The sequence below is a fragment of the Panulirus ornatus genome, chromosome 1 (assembly GCF_036320965.1).
Source record: "Panulirus ornatus isolate Po-2019 chromosome 1, ASM3632096v1, whole genome shotgun sequence".
In the NCBI taxonomy this organism is placed as follows: Eukaryota; Metazoa; Arthropoda; class Malacostraca; order Decapoda; family Palinuridae; genus Panulirus; species Panulirus ornatus.
Genome location: NC_092224.1, coordinates 14,475,151 through 14,500,737, shown reverse-complemented (window position 1 = coordinate 14,500,737; position 25,587 = coordinate 14,475,151). Strand labels below are relative to the sequence as shown.

Sequence of the window (25,587 nt, the reverse complement as noted above, 5' to 3'; positions counted from 1 at the left end):
TTGATATTTGTATATGTTGAAAGAATGTACAAAAAGATGAAAAAGTAATTTGCTCTAGTCTTTGATAACTCACATGAAAACTTATGTCAAGTCTAGAAATCATGAGACTTGATTCATATGCATTATCCTAGTCAAAGCCCAATGTAGAAATAGACTTTTTTAATGTTCAGACACTTAATTCCAATCTATAAGATACAAAGATAAAACCAGTGTGAAACTATGTGATTTATCTGTTGGCAGTTATTTTATTTTAATGGTTTTCAGCTTGAGGATGGTAGACAGTGATGATGAAGCTGCTGAGGGAGCTGGTGCCACTAGCCACACTCTTTCCCTGACGAGTTTTCTCTTTGGTAATATTGACACACATGGCCAGCTTGAAGGTGATGTGTTTGATGGTGAATGTAAACGACAGTTGGCATCTCTCTCTCGTCTGGGGTTAGGATCACTACTGCGGCAAGTTACAGATGATGGCGAAGATGATGACGATGATGATGATGATGATGAAGATCATGAGGAAGAGGAAGAGGGTAAGTGGCTGAAATATCATTAAACTGCATTGTATTATCTGGATATATTTATATTTTTCTGCTAGGATAAACCTGAAAATATATATCTCTTCTTAACACAAAAGGATGATGAGTGAAAGATTGCTGGATATTTTGTTTTGTTACACAAAGTGATGATGAGAAGGTTCATGGTTCTTTCACTCTATGACGTTATGATAGACCTATTTCAAATGAGCTGGGTATCTTAGGTATCATCAGTGCTCCCATTCCTGTAAGTAATTTTGTGATTTGTGTAATGTATAAAAAAATCTTACATTACAGAGAATTAACAAATTAGTTATGACACATCTTGCATAGAAAGTGAGAGTATTTATACTCAGTGTTGTAGTATTTAAGACTGTAAACTTCCAAGATCTGTGGCCCAGTATATTCAAGATATCCTCCACCTTAGAGCAAGAGTTTTCTTTGAACATTTCAGTAACTTTTTTGATATTTTATGTAATAAGTATTTACATATATTACATATCCCTGGGGATAGGGGAGAAAGAATTCTTCCAACACATTCCTTGCATGTCGTATTTTAACTTTCTAAAAGAGGAACAGAAGAAATCACGTGGGAAGTGCTCATCCTCCTTGAAGGCTCAGATTGGGGTGTCTAAATGTGTGTGGATGTAACCCAGATGAGCAAAAAGGAGAGATAGATAGTATGTTTGAGGAAAGGAACCTGGATGTCTTGGCTCTGAGTGAAACGAAGCTCAAGGGTAAAGGGGAAGAGTGGTTTGGGAATGTTTTGGGAGTAGAGTCAGGGGTTGGTGAGAGGACAAGAGCAAAGGAAGGAGTAGCAGTACTCTTGAAACAGGAGTTGTGGGAGTATGTGATAGAGTGTAAGAAAGTAAACTCTAGATTGATACGGGTAAAACTGAAAGTGGATGGAGAGAGATGGGTGATTATTGGTGCCTGTGAACCTGGGCATGAGAGGCAAGTGTTTTGGGAGCAGCTGAGTGAGTGTGTTAGTAGTTTTGATGCACGAGACTGGGTTATAGTGATGGGTGATTTGAATGCAAAGGTGAGTAATATGGCAGTTGAGGGAATAATTGGTGTACATGGGGTGTTCAGTGTTATAAATGGAAATGGTGAAAAGTTTGTAGATTTATGTGCTGAAAAAGGACTGGTGATTGGGAATACTTGGTTTAAAAAGAGAGATGTTCATAAGAATTTTGATTTAAGTAGGAGAGATGGCCAGGAGCATTATTGGATTACGTGTTAATAGATAGGCGAGTGAAAAGAGACTTTTGGACGTTAATGTGCTGAGAGGTGCAACTCGAGGGATGTCTGATCATTATCTTGTGGAGGCAAAGGTGAAGATTTGTAGAGGTTTCCAGAAAAGAAGAGAGAATGTTGGGATGAAGAGAGTGGTGAGAGTAAGTGAGCTTCAGAAGGAGATGTGTGAAGAAGTACCAGGAGAGACTGAGTGCAGAGTGGAAAAAGGTGAGAGTAGAGGATCTAAAGAGAGTGGGAGAGGAATGGGATGTATTTAGGGAAGCAGTGATGGCTTGTGCAAAAGATGCTTGTGGCATGAGAAGCATGGGAAGTGGGCAGATTAGAAAGGGTAGTGAGTGGTTAGTGAAAGAGAAGAGAGAGGCATTTGGTCGATTTTTGCAGGGAAAAAATGCAAATGAGTGGGAGATGTATAAAAGAAGGAGGCAAGAGGTCAAGAGAAAGGTGCAAGAGGTGAAAAAGAGGGCAAATAAGAGTTGGAGTAAGAGAGTATCATTAGATTCTAGGGAGAATAAAAAGATGTTTTGGAAGGAAGTAAATAAAGTGCGTAAGACAAGGGAACAAATGGGAACATCAGTGAAGGGGGCTAATGGGGAGGTAATAACAAGTAGTGGTGATGTGAGGAGATGGAGTGAGTATTTTGAAAGTTTGTTGAATGTGTTGGATGATAGAGTGGCAGATATAGGGTGTTTTGGTTGAAGTGGTGTGCGAAGTGAGAGGGTCAGGGAGAATGATTTGGTAAACAGAGAAGTAGTGAAAGTTTTGCAGAAGATGAAAGCTGGCAAGGCAGCAGGTTTGGATGGTATTGCAGTGGACTTTATTGAATAAGGGGGTGACTGTGTTGTGGGGTGGTTGCTAAGGATATTCAAAGTATGTATGGTTTGTAGTGAAGTGCCTGAGGATTGGCAGAATGCATGCACAGTGCCATTGTACAAAGGCAAAGGGGCTAAAGGTGAGTGCTCAAATTACAGAGGTATAACTTTGTTGAGTATTACTGGGAAATTATATTGGAGGATATTGATACAGAGGGTGAAGGTATTTACAGAGCATCAGATTGGGGAAGAGCAGTGTGGTTTCAGAAGTGGTAGAGAATGTGTGGATCAGGTGTTTGCTTTGAAAATTGTATGTGAGAAATACTTAGAAAAACAAATGGATTTGTATGTAGCATTTATGGATCTGGAGAAGGCATATGATAAGAGTTGATAGAGATGCTCTGTGGAAGGTATTAAGAGTATATGGTGTGGGAGTCAAGTTTCTAGAAGGAGTGAAAAGTTTTTATTGAGGATGAAAGGCATGTGTACGTGTAGGAAGAGAGGAAAGTGATTGGTTCTCAGTGAATGTTGGTTTGTGGCAGGGTGCGTGATGTCTCCATGGTTGTTTAATTTGTTTATGGATGGGGTTGTTAGGGAGTTGAATGCTCGAGTTTTGGAGAGAGGGGCAAGAATGCAGTCTGTTGTGGATGAGAGGGCTTGGGAAGTGAGTCAGTTGTTGTTCGCTGATGATACAGTGCTGGTGGCTGATTCATGTGAGAAACTGCAGAAGCTGGTGCTTGAGTTTGGTAAAGTGTGTGAAAGAAGAAAGCTGGGGTGTAAATGTGAATAAGAGCAAGGTTATTAGGTACAGTAGGGTTGAGGGACAAGTCAATTGGGAGGTAAGTTTGAATGGAGAAAAACTGGAGGAAGTGAAGTGTTTTAGATATCTGGGAGTGGATTTGGCAGCGGATGGAACCATGTAAGTGTAAGTGAGTCACAGGGTTGGGGAGGGGGCGAAGATTCTGGGAGCGTTTAAGAATGTGTGGAAGGTGAGAACGATATCTCGGAAAGCAAAAATGGGTATATTTGAAGGAATAGTGGTTCCAACAATGTTATATGGTTGTGAGGCATGGGCTATAGATAGGGTTGTGCAGATAAAGGTGGATGTGCTGGAAAAGAGATGTTTGAGGACAATATGTGAGGTGGTTTGATGTAGTAAGTAATGAAAGGGTGAGAGAGATGTGTGGTAATGAAGTGAGTGTGTTTGAGAGAGCAGAAGAGGGTGTATTGAAATGGTTTGGTCACATGAAGAGAACGCATGAGGAAAGATTGAAAAGAGGATATATGTGTCAGAGTTGGAGGGAACGAGGAGAAGTGGGAGACCAAATTGGAGGTGGAAAGATGGAGTGAAAAAGATTTTGAGCGATCAGGGCCTGACATGCAGGAGGGTGAAAAGCGTGCAAGGAATAGAGTGACTTAGAATGATCTGGTATACTGGGGTCGACGTGCTGTCAATGGATTGAATGGGGGCATGTGAAGCATCTGGGGTAAACCATGGAAACTTTTGTGGGGCCTGGATGTGGAAAAGGAGCTGTGGTTTTGGTGTGTTATACATGACAGCTAGAGACTGAATGTGAACGAATATGGCCTTTGTTGTCTTTTCCTAGCGCTACCTCACATGCATGTAGGGTGAGGGGGGTGCCATATCATGTGTGGCAGTGTGGCGACGGGATTTAATGAAGGCAGCAAGTATGAATTAAGTACATGTGCATATATGTATATGTCTGTGTATGTGTATATATATGTATACATTGAAATGTATAGGTATGTGTATGTACATGTGTGGATGTGTATGTATATACATGTGTATGTGGGTGGGTTGGGCCATTCTTTCATCTGTTTCCTTGTGCTACTCTGCTAATGCGGGAGACAGTGACAAAATATAATAAATAAATGAATAAACATTACAGAAAATAAACATTCAGAAACCTGTATTAAGGATTTGGTATTTTTAATGTACACTGTGCCCCCTACAGCACTTGTATATCTGAAATCCTTAAGGATAAGAAATCCACACATTAATTGATCCTAGAGATAATGAGTTTTTGATATACGCTATACGACTTGTTTAGTGGATTTGTTAGGCATATTTCTCCTTCAGGACATAGTTTATTCATTTATATCTATCTCCATTTTCTCTTTCGTACTTTTTTGTCATTTCCTGCATCAGTGAGGTAGTGCCAGGAACATTTGAAAAATAGGTCTCATTTCTCACAACCATTCTGTAGCTATCATGTGTAATGCACTGAAACCACAAACCCTTATCCATAATGAGGCCCCACAGAGTTTTCCCTGGTTTACCCTGGCTTCTTCATACACCCAGGTTAAAGTCTATTGATAGCACATTGTAACCTATGTACCACATCATTCCAATTCACTATATCCTATTGATCCCTTATGCCCGTCTGCATGTTCAGGCCCAGAACTCTCAAAATCTTTTTCACTCCATCCTTTCATCTCCAATTTGGTCTCCTATTTCTTATCCCCTCCAGTTCTAACACAAATATTCTTTTGTTAACCACTCTTCTTGTATTCTTTACATATTTCCAAACCAGTTTTGTACACCTTCATCAGCTCTCTCAACCGTACTCTTCTTTTTCAACACTTTTCTCCAACTCTGTTCATACTTACTCAATCGACCCTCCTTTTGAATATTTAATTTCTGACACCCAACTCATCCTTCCTCTTTACAGTCTCTTCTGTAGTCCATGCCTTGCATCCATAAAATATTGTAAGAACTACTATACCTTTAAACATACCCATTTTCACCCTCCCATGTAGTAACTCTCTTTCTACTCAATGCTCCTAAAACATGTGTATATCCCTCATTTTAAGTCAGATGTTCCCAATCATTACTCCTCTTTTGGCACATACCTCTGCAAGTTCTTCATCATTTCCATTGGTAACACTGAATACCCCATGCACCCCATATTACTTACCTTCACATTTAAATAACCCATCACTAATACCTGGTCTCTTACATCAAAACTGCTGATAGACCTGCTCAGTTGCTTCCAGATCACTTGCTCTCTCAATCTTTCTTCTCATAGTCAGGTGCATGGCCAGTTGTATAGACATTAATATTCACCCAGCTCTCACCATTTAGTTTCAGTTTTACCCACATCAGTTTAGGATTTACTTCCTTACATTCTATCATGTGCTCCCATAACTCCTGCCTCAGGAATAGTGCTACTCCTTCCTCAGCACTAGTCCTCTCATTAGCCCTTGACTTTACTCCTAAGACATTTCAAAATTGTTCTTCCCTTTTACCCTTGAGCTTTGTTTCACTCAGAGCCAGAAAATCCAAGTTTCTTTCCTTAAACATACTGTCTCTTCTTTCTTCTCATCTTGATTACATCCACATACATTTAGACATCCTTGTCTGAGCCGTCAAGGAGGATGAGCACTCCCTGCCTGGCTCCTTTGTCTGTTCCACCTTATAGAAATTGAAACATAAGAAGAGGGGAGGATGTTCCAGCAGCTCCCCCACTCCTCTCCCTTTTCAGTCAACTTTTTGATGACACGCAGGGAATATGAGGGTAGAATTCTTTCTCCCCTGCCCCAGGGATAATTCATAAATGTATAAACCTTGCTATTTAAAACTTCCTTTACTGTATAGACGTACTTCATTCATGTGCCTGTCCAAAGCCTGTAAGTATCAAACTCTGCCTAGATCTTACGCTCTTTTGTGATTAATTGAGTATTACTAGTTAGACCCCTAATTATGTAATTCCTCAACTGTATTTTCAACTGAATGACTGCCAAAATTTAATAAAGCTTTCTTTCTTTATTTGTTTATTTATTAATTTCTTTGAGTGGAACATTGGTCCACCTAGAACAGAATGTGTGTATCTTGCAGAAGTCTTCAATCACTTTTAATCGTAGACTTACAAAAATCTAGCTCACATACTCTAGCCACCATGAATGAATGTTCACCTGCTCTGAACAGAGCACCAGTCATTCTAGGCATCACATATGACACACATGACATTCATTTCCCTACATCAAAACCATCAACACTAAAGCAACACATGAACTAGATGCCTTCTGAACACTAACTGGCACCAGATTTAGTCAAGAGAAAGAATCCTTTGACATCCTCTACAAAAAATTTTTCTGCTCAACTTTGAACAGGGTACACATGATCAGTATTACCATCAGTATTTTCTGTACTGTCCATGTTACTGAAGGTTTATGCGTCATACTGATGTACTGTCAATACCAAAAATATGTGCCGATGGATTTTCAAGCATTTTAAAATCCAGGCATCAGTGTGTGGGCAGGGCCTATGGAATGACTAATTACTGATCGTCTGCTGTACTGTCATTCCCATCAGTATTGTTACAGTACATCCTCTACAAAAAATTTTTCTGCTCAACTTTGAACAGGGTACACATGATCAGTATTACCATCAGTATTTTCTGTACTGTCCGTGTTACTGAAGGTTTATGCGTCATACTGATGTACTGTCAATACCGAAAATTTGTGCCGATGGATTTTCAAACATTTTAAAATCTAGGCATCAGTATGTGGGCAGGGCCTATGGAATGACTAATTACTGATCGTCTGTTTGCTGTACTGTCATTCCCATCAGCATTGTTGCAGCACATGAAACATAGTTGCAATGGCAGCAGATTTGGAGAAACAAGATGGAAAAGCTTTAATGAACAAATTATTTGTTTATACAAAGAGTTGACAGAGTTGTGGGATGTGCATAGTGATAGTTATATTGAGAAGATAAAGAAAACTGCTGGTTATGAGAAACTTTTGCTTGTATTTAGATTAATGAAAAGTGATGCAGTGGTGGAACATGTAAAGAAAAAACTTTTTTCCATTTCACTTGAATAATAATTGCTGAGGACAACCATGTGATGTGCACACAAGGGATTACTGATGATTATACTAACACTCAATAATAAACATGTGTTCACAGTACTGACAATACCAAAAATAATGTCAGTATTGATACTGACAGTAATACTGATTGTGTGTACCCTGCTTTAAACTATCCCTGACTTGCTAAGTCTTCCATCATCGCAAATGCAAATATAACAAAGCTGCAAATCACTGTTAGTATTGCAACCACAAACACTCATCACCTACACAATGAAATAAGAATCCTTCCAATATGATCCCACCCCAATGTGCTCTGCTGCAGCATTTAACCTTTCCTACCCTAACCACTCCTTGAAAAGCTAACTACCAACCCCAAGTAGAAATCAAAAGCTTGCTCCTGCCTCACACTTAAGCAGCCTCTACTCATAGATCCCCTAACCCCAGACAAATTTAACACTAATTGAAGACTACACACTGAAATAACCTGACAAGCACTAAATATCTGCCCTCCCAACTCTCTTTAAACTCCATCCCACCAGACATACATTATTCAGAAGCCACACTCCCCAGACAAACATGAGTCACCTATCCCTACAAAACTATAAACACCATTTTACAATATCCAAAGACCCTTCATTCTCATGATGCTGCTACCACAATGAAGACACCAAACACTTAGTACTCAGTTGCCCTACACTATCCTTACACATACGTTGTGACATACGATCCTGCCTATCAGATGTCCTGCCTTCCTGAGCATTGTGAGAGCCTCTTAAAGATAGAAGGGACTCCTGGTGTAGGAAGTAAGCAAATAGTATGGCTTGGGTTATCGAGAAAATTTCATAAATTATATTATTTAGTGAAAATCCAGTTTACTTGTATTTCCTTTCAAATATATTTGGATATGTCTGTATTTTCATGGTCAGCATTTTTCTATCTATATATCTGACACCTGGCAACAGTCTCCATAACTAAAGAACTCCATTGCACTCTTTGAATGTATTTTAGGAAGTTTGTTTCCTTATGATACAATTTTTTTTATAACATACAGGGAAACTATTTTATTCAAATGCATTGGTTGAATGAATTTTTGATATATAATTTTTATCTATAAATGTATTGTTTTTCTTTTTATAGAGGTGGGTGAGAAAAGCCCATCAGCAGTGGATTACTCTGACATAACTGAAGCTGTGGAGGATGACACCCTTGCTCAGAATGAAGATGATGGTATGTTGGTATAGTAAGTGCAGTTCATACAGTAGTTTGATATAATCTGTGAATAAGAGCAAGGTTATTAGGTACAGTGGGGTTGAGGGACAAGTCAATTGGGAGGTAAGTTTGAATGGAGAAAAACTGGAGGAAGTGAAGTGTTTTAGATAACTGGGAGTGGATTTGGCAGCGGATGGAACCATGGCAGCGGAAGTGAATCATAGGGTTGGGGAGGGGGCGAAAGTTCTGGGAGCGTTGAAGAATGTGTGGAAGTCGAGAACATTATCTCGGAAAGCAAAAATGGGTATGTTTGAAGGAATAGTGGTTCCAACAATGTTATATGGTTGTGAGACGTGGGCTATAGATAGAGTTGTGCAGAGGAGGGTGGATGTGCTGGAAATGAGATGTTTGAGGACAATATGTGGTGTGAGGTGGTTTGATCGAGTTAGTTATAATAGGGTAAGAGAGATGTGTGGTAATAAAAAGAGCGTGGTTGAGAGAGCAGAAGAGGGTGTTTTGAAATGGTTTGGTCACATGGAGAGAATGAGTGAGAAAAGATTGACAAAGAGGATATATGTGTCAGAGGTGGAGGGAACGAGGAGAAGTGGGAGACCAAATTGGAGGTGGAAAGATGGAGTGACAAAGATTTTGAGTGATTGGGGCCTGAACATGCAGGAGGGTGAAAGGCATGCAAGGAATAGAGTGAATTGGAACGATGTGGTATACTGGGGTCGATGTGCTGTCAATGGATTGAACCAGGGCATGTGAAGCGTCTGGGGTAAACCATGGAAAGTTTTGTGGGGCCTGAGTGTGGAAAGGGAGCTGTGGTTTCAGTGCATTATTACATGACTGCTAGAGACTGAGTGTGAACGAATGTGGCCTTTGTTGTCTTTTTGTAGCGCTACCTCATGCAAATGAGGGGGGAAGGGGTTGTTATTTCATGTGTGGCGGGGTGGTGATGGGAATGAATAAAGGCAGACAGTATGAATTATGTACATGTGTATATATGTATATGTCTGTGTGTGTATATATATGTATACATTGAGATGTATAGGTATGTATATTTGCGTGTGTGGACGTGTATGTATATACATGTGTATGTGGGTGGGTTGGGCCATTCTTTCGTCTGTTTCCTTGCGCTACCTCGCTAATGCGGGAGACAGCGATAAAGCAAAATAATAGTAAAAGATAAAAAATAATACTGGATTTGAGAATCTTTTAGTATTGTATATTCTTATAAAGGAAAATACATTGTAACCTGAGTGGAGACAGCTAAAGTTGACAGTGGCACCTCTGACTTCTTAATGGATAAAGATTGAAACTGAGGGTTCTTTGAAGTAAAAAATTAGTTTGTTGATAAACTGAATGAGAAGTCATTTATCACTTTGGAAGTAGGTGTTTGCCTAATTCTTAAGAATGGCCATGATGTTTTCTGCATTAACTATTTGGACTGATATGATCCTTCAAATTGACGTAGTGTTTACACTTTTTCATGGATGAGGAATTTGAGAATCTTTTAGCATTGTAGTACATTCTTTCATGTCTCTAAGAAAGGAAAATACATTGTAACCTGAGTGGAGACAAAGTTGACAGTGGCACCTCTGACTTCTTAATGGAGAAAGATTGAAACAGTTTGTTGATGAAATTGAATGAGAAGTCATTTATCACTTTGGAAGTAGGTGTTTTTCTAATTCTTAAGAATGGCCATGATGTTTTCTGCATTAACTATTTGGACTGATATGATCCTTCAAATTGATGTTGTTTTAACACTTTTTCATGGTTGAGGAATTAATACTTGCTTTACTTTTGTCATTCATCTGTCTGTTCATTTACCACACCATACTTTTCATAAAAGGTTTCTCAGTGACACATAAGAATAAGTGGTTGAAGTTTAACCATACATTGTCTGTAGAAAAAAAATTGTCCTTCCCCATATATTATCAAAGGTGATGCATAGCTATAGTTTATTGTGGGTACAAGCATATGATGTTCTCAGGAAGAAATGATAGTATATCTGGTCACAGAGACTAGTGTTCCTAACAGTGTGAGCATCAACAGCCTGCCTCACTGTGCCTCAGGTTATCTTGAGGGAACTGTGTTTTCTTTACACTTCTCAGTTACACATAGGAATAAGTGGTTGAAGTTTAACCATACATTATCTGTAAAAAAAAATCGTCCATCCTCATATATTATCAAAGGTGATGCATAGCTACAGCTTATTGTGGTTATCTTGAGGGAACTATGTTTTCTTTACACTTCTCAGTGACACAAGAATAAGTGGTTGAAGTTTAACCATACATTGTCTGTAAAAAAAAAATTGTCCAACCCCATATATTATCAAAGGTGATGCATAGCTACAGTTTATTGTGGGTACAAGCATATGATGTTCTCAGGGAGAAATCATGTTATATCTGGTCACAGAGACTAGTGTTCCTAACAGTGTGAGCATCAACAGCCTGCCTCACTGTGCCTCAGGTTATCTTGAGGAAACTGTGTATTTTTTACACTTCTAGGCTGCCACTTCATTTTGGGAATTTTGCTACTGGTGCTGTATTTCTTCCACCTGTGCTTCAAGATGGTTGGCTCATTCCTTTCTAAGGAGAAGAAAGCCAAAATTCATGTCTAGAAGCAAGAAAATATGGGTACTTGTGAGTTTTCTAGATGCATTGGGCACTCAGAATGCACGGTCAGGTGGCTGCTTCCAGCATCACTTTGTTAGTGCTTGGGCCTCATTTGGGAGATCAAGACCTTGTAGACCCCAAAACATGGACCTCAAATACTTTAGGAACCTTGCCAATTCCATACCCAGACTAATGCAGATTGTAATCAAAACCAAAGGAACCGAAGGAGAGATGACCAAGTACTAAAAGGTAAGTGTGATGTCATCTTTGAAAATGTCTGGGGAGGTGGACAAGGTTCTTTGTGGACACTAGATATTCTGCATGGCTTTTTGTATTTTTCTTGGAAATTCTTGCACAGAAGGCTTTATTATAACCTTTTGAGGTCCTGTAAAAAGTGTAAGGTAAGACACCCTTGGTTTTATTTTGTTTCACTTTTTTTGCAGACCTTGTAATCACTTTTTCCATCTCACGCACAACAGTAAAATGTAACCTTTTTAGGTGGAAAAGTACAAATGATAGTTTACATACTGTACCCTTTTTCATTTCAGAAACAGGCATGTCATCATATGAAAGTCAGAATTGTTTTTCTGTGATTACATCGAAACCAAAGATTCTATACTGTGATTAAGTTTACGTCCTTGTATTCAGAAAGACATATGATATGTGCTACTGTGAAAGCTCTAAGCTGTCTTTTCTTACATTTTGCTGAAATGATTAATTATGATAACTGTATCTCAAGTAAATGAATAGATAATAAGGAATTTAGAGTGGAATATGTGAAAATGAGTTAAATATTATACTACAGGGGATTCTCATATACCTGATGGCTCACAAAGCAATGTTTCCCGATAGTCTCAAATTAGGTTATAAATTAGAATGACACTATGTTTTCATATTAGCAACAAATATGAAGAAAATTTTTATTTATCGATATTCTTTTCACTTAGTAATGACAAATTTTTAAGTGCATTTTAAGGTTTTTCAGTTATGATGCCTTTTAGAATATCAGAGTAAAATAACAATAGATTCTCATTGCATCCCAGTCATTGACAGTCACTTCATAAGGAACACCAAATTAGCATATTTGTAAGGTGCCATAAAAGCAAGATCTACTCTCATCACCAGCATTCTCAGTAAGAATCATTAAATCATGTCAGATTTACTTGTGAAATGGTAGCATTTGCTGAATCATGAAGTCTACTGTGCATTACATTTTTAGTGTGTGGTATATTTATGGCTAGCCAAGATGTTTCTCGTGTAGTCCACTCAAATATTACAGTGTTTGCATAAAACCTTGTCCACTGCCAACCCCCCCTATCCCACACCCACTTCATCCCACCACCACTGTACTGCAAAAAAATAAACAAAAATAGAATGTTGCACTTACATCTTAGTGTTTTGTTATGTCTCCTTTGGCCTTGATGACCATCTACAGACATCTTGGCATGGCATTGACAAGGTTCTTGATGTATTCTAGGTCCATGACTTGGGTCCAAAGGGTCCTGATTCAGTCTCATAAATGAGACTAGGCACTGATGAGTTGTTGCAGGAAGCTAGCTTGACATTCATCTGGTTTCATCAGTTTTCAATTGGGTTAAGGTTTGGGGAGTTCCTAGGCTACTCTTGCAATTGAATGATTTTATGTGATAACCAATTCATCACCTTTCAAGTCTTATTGTAGGGGGCACTATCCTGCATAAAATGATCACACCTGTATACCTTGCAAAAAGGAAGCAGGTGGTCCTCTGGCACCTTCTTGTACTGCTTTCCTTTCATTGTAGTGTTTTTAGGTAAGAAGTAAAACACTCACCTAATCACTAAAGCAATCCCAGATTATTCCTATCTGGGTGTTTCACTGTCTTCACTGAAATGAGAGCTATATTGGCTGTCACCCTCCACCCCCTCATTGTCCCCTGCCTTGTTCTGCTGTTGCTCACTCCAGTTCTTGTATTTCTTTGTAAATATGGATTGCTTTCATTTCACTTTCTTCATAAGCAGGGTTTTGGTAGTTGGCTTGCAAGAGGGAATCTAAGGGGTCTTTTTGCAAGCAGTGTTGAATGGTGCTTTTAGATACATTTCTTAGAAGTTTTGGTTGGCTTTTCCTGATCTTGGCAGCTGAAATGCAGGGTTGCTTCAGTATCATCTATGAATATAGAAATCTTCCTTGAGTGATCAAGGATGGGTCCACAGTTTTGAGTGCAGAAATTAACAGGGATGCTGATCTAGGTATGGAAGGAGACGTATCAAGTGGAAGCTAGGAAATGGCAAATACAAAACATATTTACAGAGAGAGTAAGGTATTCTTGACTCAGGTATAGAAGATGGGAAAAAGTGGAGGTCAAGAAACTTTCAGCACAGATGTGAGAGCAGAAAGGGACTTTGACACCTACTCAGCTATTGAAGGAGTTGGGAGGAAGGAAGTGGCCACAGACACGGAGAGGATGAGATACATTGCAGTAAATGAGCAGCAAATCTTGGGATGGACAAAGTCTGTAGATACTATGTGAAGGGAAATTGCATACATGGGAAGACTGGCACATTGTATTGGGGAAAATGTAAATTTTAACTCTTAGAAAAGGCACATTGTATTGGGGAAAATGTAAATTTTAACTCCTAGAAAATGTTTGAAATGGCTAAAGAAAGGTAAATGGTAGTTTAGGGAAGGATGCAGATTCTACTATCCTTAGCTGTGCAGATGATAAATTGAGATTAAATTCTGCTTGAACAAGTACTGTGAGAACCACCACATGTCAGGGACAATGAGACATATCCCTTGTGCCTATCAAAATGCATTTTTTTAAGTGACAGACACAGGGCCAAACTAAGGCAGGGAAGAAGTACAAAAGGAGGAAATGACACTGATTTGCCTTCTCAGAAATGTAAGGAAGCTGAAAGTTCTTTGCCAAGTTCAGCAGAACAGAGCATATTAACCCCCTTAAACAACACAGACAAGCCTTGCAATGTCCTTCATATATGCCAGCATATTGGGACTAAGATCACATAGAACAAATAAAATCCCATCTATAAGCGGCTTGCTAAATGCGTCAAGTGCAGTATTTGTGGCTTTCACTGAAATGCACACAAAAGACCATGTAAATAATGAGGTACAGATCCTGAATTACAACATGTACAAATGTGATGTGGGGAAGTTGTACTGTATATAGTAGATACTTTTATAACAACTGAACTACCGAACTCCTCAAAAGATGTAGTAGCTAGAAGAAGCACTCAATCAGAATTGAAAACCCAAACCTGGTCATTGCATTAATCTGTAGACCACCTGGTTCAAAGCTTCATGAATTTACAGAGCAAATAGGAAACAGATTTATGTTTAGACTCCCCAGAAACCCAGTCCCAAGTATACTTATCTTGGGAGACTTCAACCTACCATTCATTAAATGGAGACAGGCAAGAAATATCATAGAAAATACTGACACTGGAAGTAGCTCGAATGAACAGATGCAAAATATAGTTATTCAGATTTTGTGAAATGTTCTCCCTCAGCAGGGAAATATCAAACCCAGCCTGAAGAAATAACATTCTGGACTTAATCTTCACAAACATTGATGCTAAACACTTTAGTCAGAACATAGGAAACAGTGGTATTTTCAGTAATTTCGGTTGTAATAGTAACCGGATGAAATGGGAAGATGTGATCAGTATGACTGCATCACAATGGGCAACCCTGCTGAGTGGCAAAACAGATGTTTATATTTTGCAATTTCTTTTGTTTTGACCCATTTATGCAAAAGATTGACCTATCCTTTTTTGGGATATTGCTCTCACATCTGGGGTAGCTCTAGCTGAACATCTTTACTTGACAGAGGTGAGTCGAAAGCAGTCAGACTCATAAATTCTCCCAAGTGAACTTCAAAACTTGACCCTACGTGTCCTAGACTGCAATGTTGGCTCACTTTCCTTCTTCTTTGGGTATTACTTTGGTTTTTTATCCACAGAGCTGATTGCTTGTATGCCCTGGGCACTAGTTTGACTCACATTACTTGGCAAGCTGCTTCGTCACATGATTACTGTATGGCCATTGGCAACTCAGGGGGCCATACACCTCAAAGCTATGGAACTCTTTACCCTTTCATGTATTTCCCAATAACTATGACCTGGCACATTTAAAAAGATGGGTTTTCACTTCTTCAAAAATTCATAGATATGTTCCCAGGTCACTGTTTCATTAATCTCTCTGTATTTCAATTAAGACCTGGCCTTGATGTAGACCTTTGTCCGTGAGTGGCTTCCCCCAAAAAATGTAGAGAGGGGCAAGAATGCAGTTTGTAGGGGGGGGGATGGTAAGAGGAACCTAGGAAGTGAATCACTTGTTTTTATTGTTAACACAACTGATGAGAAAGTGCAGAAGTTGGTGTCTTGAGTTTGGGAGTGTTTGAAAGGAGGAAATTGAAAGTAAATGTGAATAAAAGCAAGGTTATCAGGTTTAGCTGGGCAGAGGGAAGGTTGGCGTGTTTCATTAGAAAAAATTTGGAAGAAGTAAGCAATTTAGATACCTGGGAGTGGGCATGGCAGTAAATAGAACCAAGGAAGTGGAAGTGAGTCAAAGGGTGGGTGAGGGGCAAAGGTTCATGGAGCACTGATGAATGTGTGGAAAGAGAGGTCATTATCTGGTAGGATGAAAATAGGTATATTTGAAGGTCTAATTGTATGGGTGTGAGGCTTGGGCTATAGTTGAAGATGTGCAGAGGAGGATGGATACATTGGAAACAAAATTTGTAAGAACAATTTATGATATAAGGTGGTTTGATCAAGTAAGAATTAAAAGGGTAAAAGAGAGGTGTGTAAATATGAAGACTGGTTGAGAGCTGAAGAGGCTGTGCTGAAATGGTATGGACATATGTAGAGAATGAGTAAAGGGAGGTTTGAGGTAGTGGATTTACTCAAAGGAAGTGCAATAACCTCTCCTTATCATCCACTGATAGGTCTTTGTGGCCTTTAGCTAAGGACATTGCTAACAACTTCTGTCACTCTACCTTTCCTCCTTATTTCTTTTTTCATTCCAATTGTACTACAGCTGTCTCTCCTATAGACAGAGCAACTCTCTTTGGTTCCCATTTCTCCTCTAATTCCACCTTGGATGACTTTAACATTCTGTTATCCCCGGATGCTCCTCTTACTAATCCTATGCCTCTTCCCATAATCTCTTTTCAGACTGTCCGAAAAGCGCCCTTTTCTCTAGACACAAATATGGCTTGTGGTCTTGATGGTATTCATCCCTTTGCATTAAAAGAGTGTGCCTCTGAACTTGCACCTGTGCTTGTTTGTTTGTTCTGTTTCTGCTTAAAAACCAAAACTTTTCCTTCTCCTTGGAAACATGCATTGATGCATCCCATCCCTAAGAAGGGTGACTGTTCTGACCCCTCTAACTATCATTCTGTTGCTTTGACATCTACCATTTCCAAAGACTTTGAATCCCTCCTCAGCTCCCATATCCTTAAACACCTCAAAAATCACAGTCTTCTCTCTGATCACCAGTATGGCTTCCATAAGGTGAGATCCTTTGGTGATGTTTTTTCCTGTCTGACAAAAGTTTGGTTATCATCCCTGAAAGATTTTGGGGTCATGTTTAGTAGCCCTTGATATATCTAAGGCTTCCCTCCCTCACTTTGCTCCTTCATATATAGCTTCCTCTCTGACTGATCTGTCTGTATGGTTGTTGATGGATCAGCCTTCCCCTTTTCTCCATTAACAGTAGCTTCCTCTCTGACCAATCTATCTCTGTGGTTGTTGATGGATCAGCCTTCCCCTATTCTCCATCAACAGTGGTGTCCCTCAAGGTTTTGTTCTGTTCCCCTACACTTTTTCTCCTTTTTTGTTTCAATGATTTCCTCTCCTCTACAAATAATCCAAATCACTCAGACACTAATGACTCATCACTTCATTCATCTGTATCCTTCAATTCTGCTCCCTCTTCTCTCACTGTCTGCATCTCGTCTTGACACAGCTTCCTCACTAACTTCAGACATATACAGGACATCTCAGTGGGATTGAAAAAATCTTGTTAAGTTTAATGCCTCCAAGACCCAAAATCTACCCATCTCTTTATCGAAAACTCCTCACAGCTCTCGTCTCTCCTTTGACAGTTCTTTGATCACGCCTTTTGACTCAGTGAACATGCTTGCTATTACTGTAACATCCACTCTTTCGTGGCAACCCCACATTACAGGAGTAGCTAAGTCTGCCTCTAAGAAACTGGATGTCATGTTTAGGTGTTGAAACTTCTCTGAACAGTTGGTCTGTTTATACAAGTCCTGCTTTCACATTTGGGGTGGTTCTAGCTTAATTGACAAAGTTGAGATGAAAGCGATCTGACTCATAAACTGTTCCAGGCAAACTTCCAAACTGGACCCCCTTGCTGTATGCTGCAATGTTGATTAATTTTCCCTTTTCTATAGGTATTATTTGGGTTTTTGCTCCTAAGAGCTGGCTGCTTGTGTGCCCCCACCACTAGCTAGACCATGCAATACCCGGCAAGATGCTGTCACATGATTATTGTATGGCCATCAGCAACTTAAGGGTGGGCCATTTTGATACCTGCCTCTTTCCCTACACTTCAAAGCTTTGGAATCCTCTACCTTATCATGTTTTCCCAATAACTATGACCTAGCACATTTCAAAAGATAGGCCTTTAACTTTCTACAAGATTTGTAAATGCTTTCTCTTGTCTTTTCTTTTTCTGTTTCACAATTCTCTGTATATTTCATTTAAGGTGTGGTCTTGATGTGGACTTATTTCCATGAGAGTAAATGTGAGTAAGAGCAAGGTTATTAGGTTCAGTAGCATTGAGGGACAAGTTAATGTGGAGGTAAGTTTGAATGAAGAAAAACTGGAGGAAGTGAAACGTTTTAGATATCTGGGAGTGGATTTAGCAGCAGATGGAACCATGGAAGTGGAAGTAAGTCACAGGGTGGGGGATGGGGCAAAAGTTCTGGGAGCATTGAAGAATGGTGTGGAAGGCAAGAACATTATCTCAGAGAGCAAAAATGGGTATGTTTGAAGGAATAGTGGTTTTATCAATGTTATATGGTTGTGAGGCATGGGCTATAGATAGGGTTGTGCGGAGGAGGGTGGATGTGTTGGAAATAAGGTGTTTGAGGACAATATGCAGTGTGTGGTGGTGTGATCGAGTAAGTAATGAAAGGGTAAGAGAGATGTGTGGTAATAAAGAGTGTGGTTGAGAGAGCAGAAGAGGTTGTGTTGAAATGGTTTGGTCACTTGGAGAGAATAAGTGAGGAAAGATTGACAAAGCATATATGTGTCAGAGGTAGAGGGAACGAGAAGCGAGAAACCAAATTGGAGGTGGAAGGATGGAGCTAAAAAGATTTTGAGTGATAATGGCCTGAACTTAGAGTTGGGTGAAAGGCGTGTAAGGAATAGAGTGAATTGGAACGATGTGGTATACTGAGGTGGATGTGCTGTCAATGGATTGAACCAGGGCATGTGAAGCGTTTGGGGTAAACCATGGAAAGTTTTGTGGGACCTGGATGTGGAAATGGAGCTGTGGTTTCGGTGCATTACACATGACAGCTAGAGACTGAGTGTGAGCAAATGTGGCCTTTTATTTCTTTTCCTAGCATTACCGTGGGAGAGGGGTTTGCTATTTCATGTGTGGTGGGGTGGCGATGGAAATGGATGAAGGCAGCAAGTACGAATATGTACATGTGTACATATGTATACGTATTCCTATGAGTCCATGGGGAAAATGAAACACGATAAGTTCCCAAGTGCACTTTCGTGTAATAATCACATCGTCAGGGGAGAGACAAGAGAGAAATATAACAGTCAGTTGATATACATCGAAGAGACAAAGCTAGGACGCCATTTGGTAAACATGCGATTGTTGAGATGTATAGGTATGTATATGCGTGTGTGTGGGCATTTATGTACATACATGTGTATGTGGGTAGGTTGGATCATTATTTCATCTGTTTCCTTGTGCTACCTCGCTAACGTGTTAGATGGCGATTAAGTATAATAAAAAAGATACATAGATAAGCAAATGATGTTGAAGTCCTTCGTAAGTGCTGCCTTAGACTCTCCCTTAGCCATTCTCATGCAAAATCCATCTTCTTTTCGAGACATAAAACGTTTCTTTTGCACTTCATGCAAGACGTAGATAGCTTCGAGGACCATTCAGGTAATTGCTGACTCTTGAAAGGGCCATTGTCTACAGTAGTAATCCAAGATGCACAAAATACACGAATGTGGAAGTTAGGCACACAACACTGTACCAGAAGGAACATGGGAGATGGTAAACAATCACCAGTGCCACAAAACACCATGTGATGAGTATTTCAGTCATTGTAACTTGGTGAGCATGTGATAGGAAATATTTTTCCAGATCTTTTTCAGTCTTTTGCATTGCTTTCAGATGATTGAGAGTTGTCAACTAAAACTGAAATTTTTTTTGATAATTTCGTTGTCTCGAATTACTTATAATGGAGGTTTTATTCTGACTGTAAAAGTCTTAAGTTTCTTAAGATAAATGTATTCTTAAATACCACTCTTGTTTTCAACTTTTCATCATTATCTTGGCAATGTTATAATTGGCCCATTCTGAGGGCAGATCTGAGATGTCTAGTCATAATATCTTTATGATATATATCATTCGTCAAACAGGAGAAGATTATGATGCAGAAGAAGAAGACAGTGGGATCAGTAAGTCTGACTCAGAGCTGATGCCTCCACCCCCTCTTCCTCGAACCTCTGAAACAGGTACTACCACACCACCTTCTGACCGTCGGAGACTTGTGACTCCCTTAGCAGCCATGCTACCTTCAAAATATGCCAACATTGATGTTAGAGAACTCTTTCCTGATTTCCGAACAGATGCTGTAAGTACATTGATTTGCTATGAAGATGAATATTGATGTTAATAAAGTTTTTTTTTTTAGGAAGCTTTGATTTAAAGCTTGTGGATTTGTATGCTGAAAAAAGACTAGTTATTGGGAATACCTGGTTTAAAAAGAGAGATATACATAAGTATATGTATGTGAGTAGATTCTGGAAATACTTTGGTTGGTGTCACTTTATATATTTATGTATTATGTATTTCACATAGCTTATCAGTTTTGTTGGAATGCTACATTTATTCTTTCTTTTTTCTTTCTTTCATACTATTTGCCATTTCCCACATTAGTGAGGTAGCGTTTAGAACAGAGGACTGGGCCTTTGAGGGAATATCCTCGCCTGGCCCCCTTCTCTGTTCCTTCTTTTGGAAAATTAAAAAAAAAATGAGAGGGGAGGCTTTCCAGCCCCCTGCTCCCTCCCCTTTTAGTCGCCTTCTACGACATGCAGGGAATACGTGGGAAGTATTCTTTCTCCCCTATCCCCAGGGATATATATATATATATATATATATATATATATATATATATATATATATATATATATATATATATATATACAGACACACACATATACACACATGCACACAATTCACACTGTCTGCCCCTACTCACCCCCATTGCCACCCTGCCATACACGGAGTAACATCCCTCTCCCCCCTCAAGTGCGCGAGGCAGCGCCAGGAAAAGACAACAAAGGCCCCATTCGCTCACACTCAGTCTCCAGCTGTCATGCAATAATGCCCGAAACCACAGCTCCCTTTCCACATCCAGGCCCCACAGAACTTTCCTTGGTTTACCCCAGACGCTTCACATGCCCTGATTCGATCCATTGACAGCACGTTGACCCCAGTATACCACATCGATCCAATTTACTCTATTCCTTGCTCGCCTTTCACCCTCCTGCATGTTCAGGCCCCGATCACTGAAAATCTTTTTCACTCCATCTTTCCACCTCCAATTTGGTCTCCCACTTCTCGTTCCCTCCACCTCCGACACATATATCCTCTTGGTCAATCTTTCCTCACTCATTCTCTCCATGTGCCCAAACTATTTCAAAACACCCTCTTCTGCTCTCTCAACCATGCTCTTTTTATTTCCACACATCTCTCTTACCCTTACATTACTTACTCCATCAAACCACCTCACACCACATATTGTCCTCAAACATCTCATTTCCAGCACATCCATCCTCCTGCGCACAACTCTATCCATAGCCCATGCCTCGCAACCATACAACATTGTTGGAACCACTATTCCTTCAAACATACCCATTTTTGCTTTCTGAGATAATGTTCTCGACTTCCACACATTCTTCAAGGCTCCCAGGATTTTCGCCCCCTCCCCAACCCTATGATTTACTTCCGCTTCCGTGGTTCCATCCACTGCCAGATCCACTCCCAGATATCTAAAACACTTTACTTCCTCCAGTTTTTCTCCATTCAAACTTACCTCCCAATTGACTTGACCCTCAACCCTACTGTACCTAATAACCTTGCTCTTATTCACATTTACTCTTAACTTTCTTCATTCACACACTTTACCAAACTCAGTCACCACCTTCTGCAGTTTCTCACATGAATCAGCCACCAGTGCTGTATCATCAGCGAACAACAACTGACTCACTTCCCAAGCTCTCTCATCCCCAACAGACTGCATACTTGCCCCTCTTTCCAAAACTCTTGCATTCACCTCCCTAACAACCCCATCCATAAACAAATTAAACAACCATGGAGACATCACACACCCCTGCTGCAAACCTACATTCACTGAGAACCAATCACTTTCCTCTCTTCCTACATGTACACATGCCTTACATCCTCAATAAAACTTTTCACTGCTTCTAACAATTTGCCTCCCACACCATATATTCTTAGTACCTTCCACAGAGCATCTGTATCAACTCTATCATATGCCTTCTCCAGATCCATAAATGCTACATACAAATCCATTTGCTTTTCTAAGTATTTCTCACATACATTCTTCAAAGCAAACACCTGAGCCACACATCCTATACCACTTCTGAAACCACACTGCTCTTCCCCAATCTGATGCTCTGTACATGCCTTCACCCTCTAAATCAATACCCTCCCATATAATTTCCCAGGAATACTCAACAAACTTATACCTCTGTAATTTGAGCACTCACTCTTATCCCCTTTGCCTTTGTACAATGGCACTATACAAGCATTCCGCCAATCCTCAGGCACCTCACCATGAATCATACATATATTAAGTAACCTTACCAACCAGTCAACAATACAGTCACCCCCTTTTTTAATAAATTCCACTGCAATACCATCCAAACCTGCTGCCTTGCCGGCTTTCATCTTCTGCAAAGCTTTTACTACCTCTTCTCTGTTTACCAAATCATTTTGCCTAACCCCCTCACTTTGCAAAGTACTTACTCCATCTCCTTCTCACATCACCACTACTTGTTATCACCTCCCCATTAGCCCCCTTCACTGAAGTTCCCATTTGCTCTCATGTCTTACGCACTTTATTTACCTCCTTCCAGAACATCTTTTTATTCTCCCTAAAATTTAATGATACTCTCTCACCCCAACTCTCATTTGCCCTCTTTTTCACCTCTTGCACCTTTCTCTTGACCTCCTGTCTCTTTCTTTTATACATCTCCCAGTCATTTGCATTTTTCCCTGCAAAAATCGCCCAAATGCCTCTCTCTTCTCTTTCACTAATAATCTTACTTCTTCATCCCACCACTCACTACCCTATCTAATCAACCCACCTCCCACGCTTCTCATACCACAAGCATCTTTTGCACAAGCCATCACTGCTTCCCTAAATATATTCCATTTCTCCCCCACTCCCCTTACGTCCTTTGTTCTCACCTTTTTCCATTCTGTACTCAGTCTCTCCTGGTACTTCCTCTCACAAGTCTCCTTCCCAAGCTCACTTACTCTCACCACCCTGTTCACTCCAACATTCTCTCTTCTTTTCTGAAAACCCATACAAATCTTCACCTTCGCCTCCACAAGATAATGATCAGACATCCCTCCAGTTGTACCTCTCAGCACATTAACATCCAAAAGTCTCTTTCGCGCGCCTGTCAATTAACACGTAATCATTCTTTAATGATTGTGATTTGCACTGTAATATGTAAGTTTCATATTTGACCCTTTCTTCCAACAGGTTTTACGGTTTTCAAGATTGTTTGGTCCTGGAAAGTTGTCAAATTTACCAAAAATATGGAAAGGTGTTAAAAGAAAAAAGAAGAAAAGGATGACATGTGGAACTGAGGATGGCCGACATATTACAAATGATGATAATTTCCAGTATGAAGATGCTTGTTCACCAGTTGAAGTGCCTCGTGGTTTTGAGCTATATTTTGGACCAGAACCGTCACCATATATGTGTGTTCCTGATGACAATGTAAGTTTATATGCTTAACATATACTAAGCTAGCATTGTATGTTACTTCACTCATAGTAACATTCCTAATACTCTCTAAAATTATTTGTGTAAGATTCATTGCTACATTGTCTGTATTGTTCATATTATAGGGGGATTTTTCTCAAGTTTGTAAGTGATTACAATTATTTTTGAAGCCCAGTGGCTTTTTTCTCCTTCCTCAAAGAGTTTTAGGGTTATACTGATGATTTTTATCCATTTGTCCATGCATCCATTTTTCTCTTTAGAAACTTCTTGGTTTTTGTAGTTTTGAATGACAGAATTGAGTGATCATACATACAGTAAATGCTTTTGAACTTTGAGTTTGTTGAAAAACGTGTTTTCACTTTCCTCCCATAACAGAGCTATAGCTGATGGATTTTATCTAAACTTGGCATTTTTTTTATGTCACAGTGACAGTGCCGTTTGCTTTTTTCTTCCTGCCTTTTATTCCATGTTTAGATGACTACATTTCAATAGATTCAGTAGTTGTACTTGTAGATGTACAGAAATGAAACACTCATGATTGAATTTTTCATAAGACATGGGATAACCAGTGGTAAGTTGGGTGTGCTTTTAAAGATAAGTAAACACTTAATTTTATGCTTGTGTGAAAGTGATAAAAGATATTAAAAACCTGTAAAACTACTAGTAATAAAAGAATGACTGATAAGCATCAAAATACCGGTATGTTAGAAGAAAACTTACATGAGCATATTGCAGTGAATCATGCCATTATCATATAATGCTTATTTATCTACTTTAGATAGTGTGATATTAGTCTAAAAATGATAAAGGAAATCTTCAAACTTTATCATATATACATAAGGAACTTGCCATTTCAATAACTGTTGGTTCAAATTTCTGTTGGCCAAAATATCTCCTTTTTTCAGGATTCTCATATATGAGTCTACTTCAGTGTTTGAGACCCAAGAATGCTGAAGTGACAGAGAGAGGGAGATGCCTCCTTTTACTGTGTTACATCATGACTTTGTTTTTACTCAGATATCAGACCAGTTTTGAAGTTTTTGTAGGTCCCCCTGTAAGTTGATTCAATCTTCATCATTCTTTGCTTTCCTCATGACCTTGGCAAAATAAGCTACAAATATATTAATTTCTTGTAGCACATTATATACATAGATCACGATAAACAGTCGTCCCAGGATTGATCACTCTGGTATACCTCTGGTAACCCAAACCCACTTTGAGAATGCTTCTCAAATATACAGCTTTTGTTCCCTTCTGCGAAGGTAATTTTTTGTCTATTGCATGAATCTTCCCCATATTCCAGCTTGAAAATACTTGTTTACCAGCTTCTAATGTAGTGCATTATCAGACAATTTTTGCATATCAAGAGCACACAATTCACTCATCCTTCTCTTTTGTCTAAAATGAAACTTAATCCATGAGAAGTCCTAGAAATTGTTACAAATCACCTCCTTTTCTTGAAACTGTTATGGACAACTGCTGCCCATAATTGGAGGATTTGCATTGCTGCTGAAGCTGATCCCTTTAACAATGCTGTTGGCATAAGGGAACGAATGCACCTTGACATTTTGGCAGACAAAAAGCAACTTTTACATGAAGGTGGGTTACACCATTGGAACCTAGCAATCAAATGGAAGTTAACTAAGCAACATTGAGAAAGTAGACTCTGACTTAATTGGCAATAAGTCAACAGAAGTCATGACTTATAGGCCACAGTGATATTTTCCATGCAAAGGCCATTTCCTGTACTTTCCATGGCAGACTTCGTTGTTGGAGAAATACCAAGTCAGTATGTTTCTGAGCATGTATGTATATGAGGAAGCAAAAATGGTCATGTCACCAGTAATATGAGGGGATGGATCCATTTGCATGGTTTTAGGGAGCTTCCCCACATAGAAGGGAGATATACTAAGGGCAAATCTAATTAGCTTTTAGAATAGTTTTTGGTTCTTTCTTTTCGTGCATATGCTCCACCATACCCTTAAAGGATAGTTTTTATACAAGACAGGTGCCCACTCCACACAGTGCTAACTGTTGCATGGTTCTTTTAGCATAGAAA

The 25,587-nt window shown here is 39.4% G+C and overlaps 1 protein-coding gene across 1 annotated transcript in view; it reads left to right on the top strand.

Annotated features, from left to right (window-relative positions):
* The window catches only part of Taf1 (TATA-box binding protein associated factor 1), a 323,621-nt gene that overhangs the window by 16,443 nt on the left and 281,591 nt on the right, over positions 1 to 25,587 (top strand). The window contains exons 2-5 of the mRNA XM_071676313.1: positions 265 to 527; positions 8,570 to 8,659; positions 19,903 to 20,117; positions 23,283 to 23,522. Of these exons, the coding sequence (XP_071532414.1) occupies positions 272 to 527; positions 8,570 to 8,659; positions 19,903 to 20,117; positions 23,283 to 23,522 (801 nt within the window). The 5' untranslated portion in view covers positions 265 to 271. The remainder of the gene's footprint in view (positions 1 to 264; positions 528 to 8,569; positions 8,660 to 19,902; positions 20,118 to 23,282; positions 23,523 to 25,587) is intronic.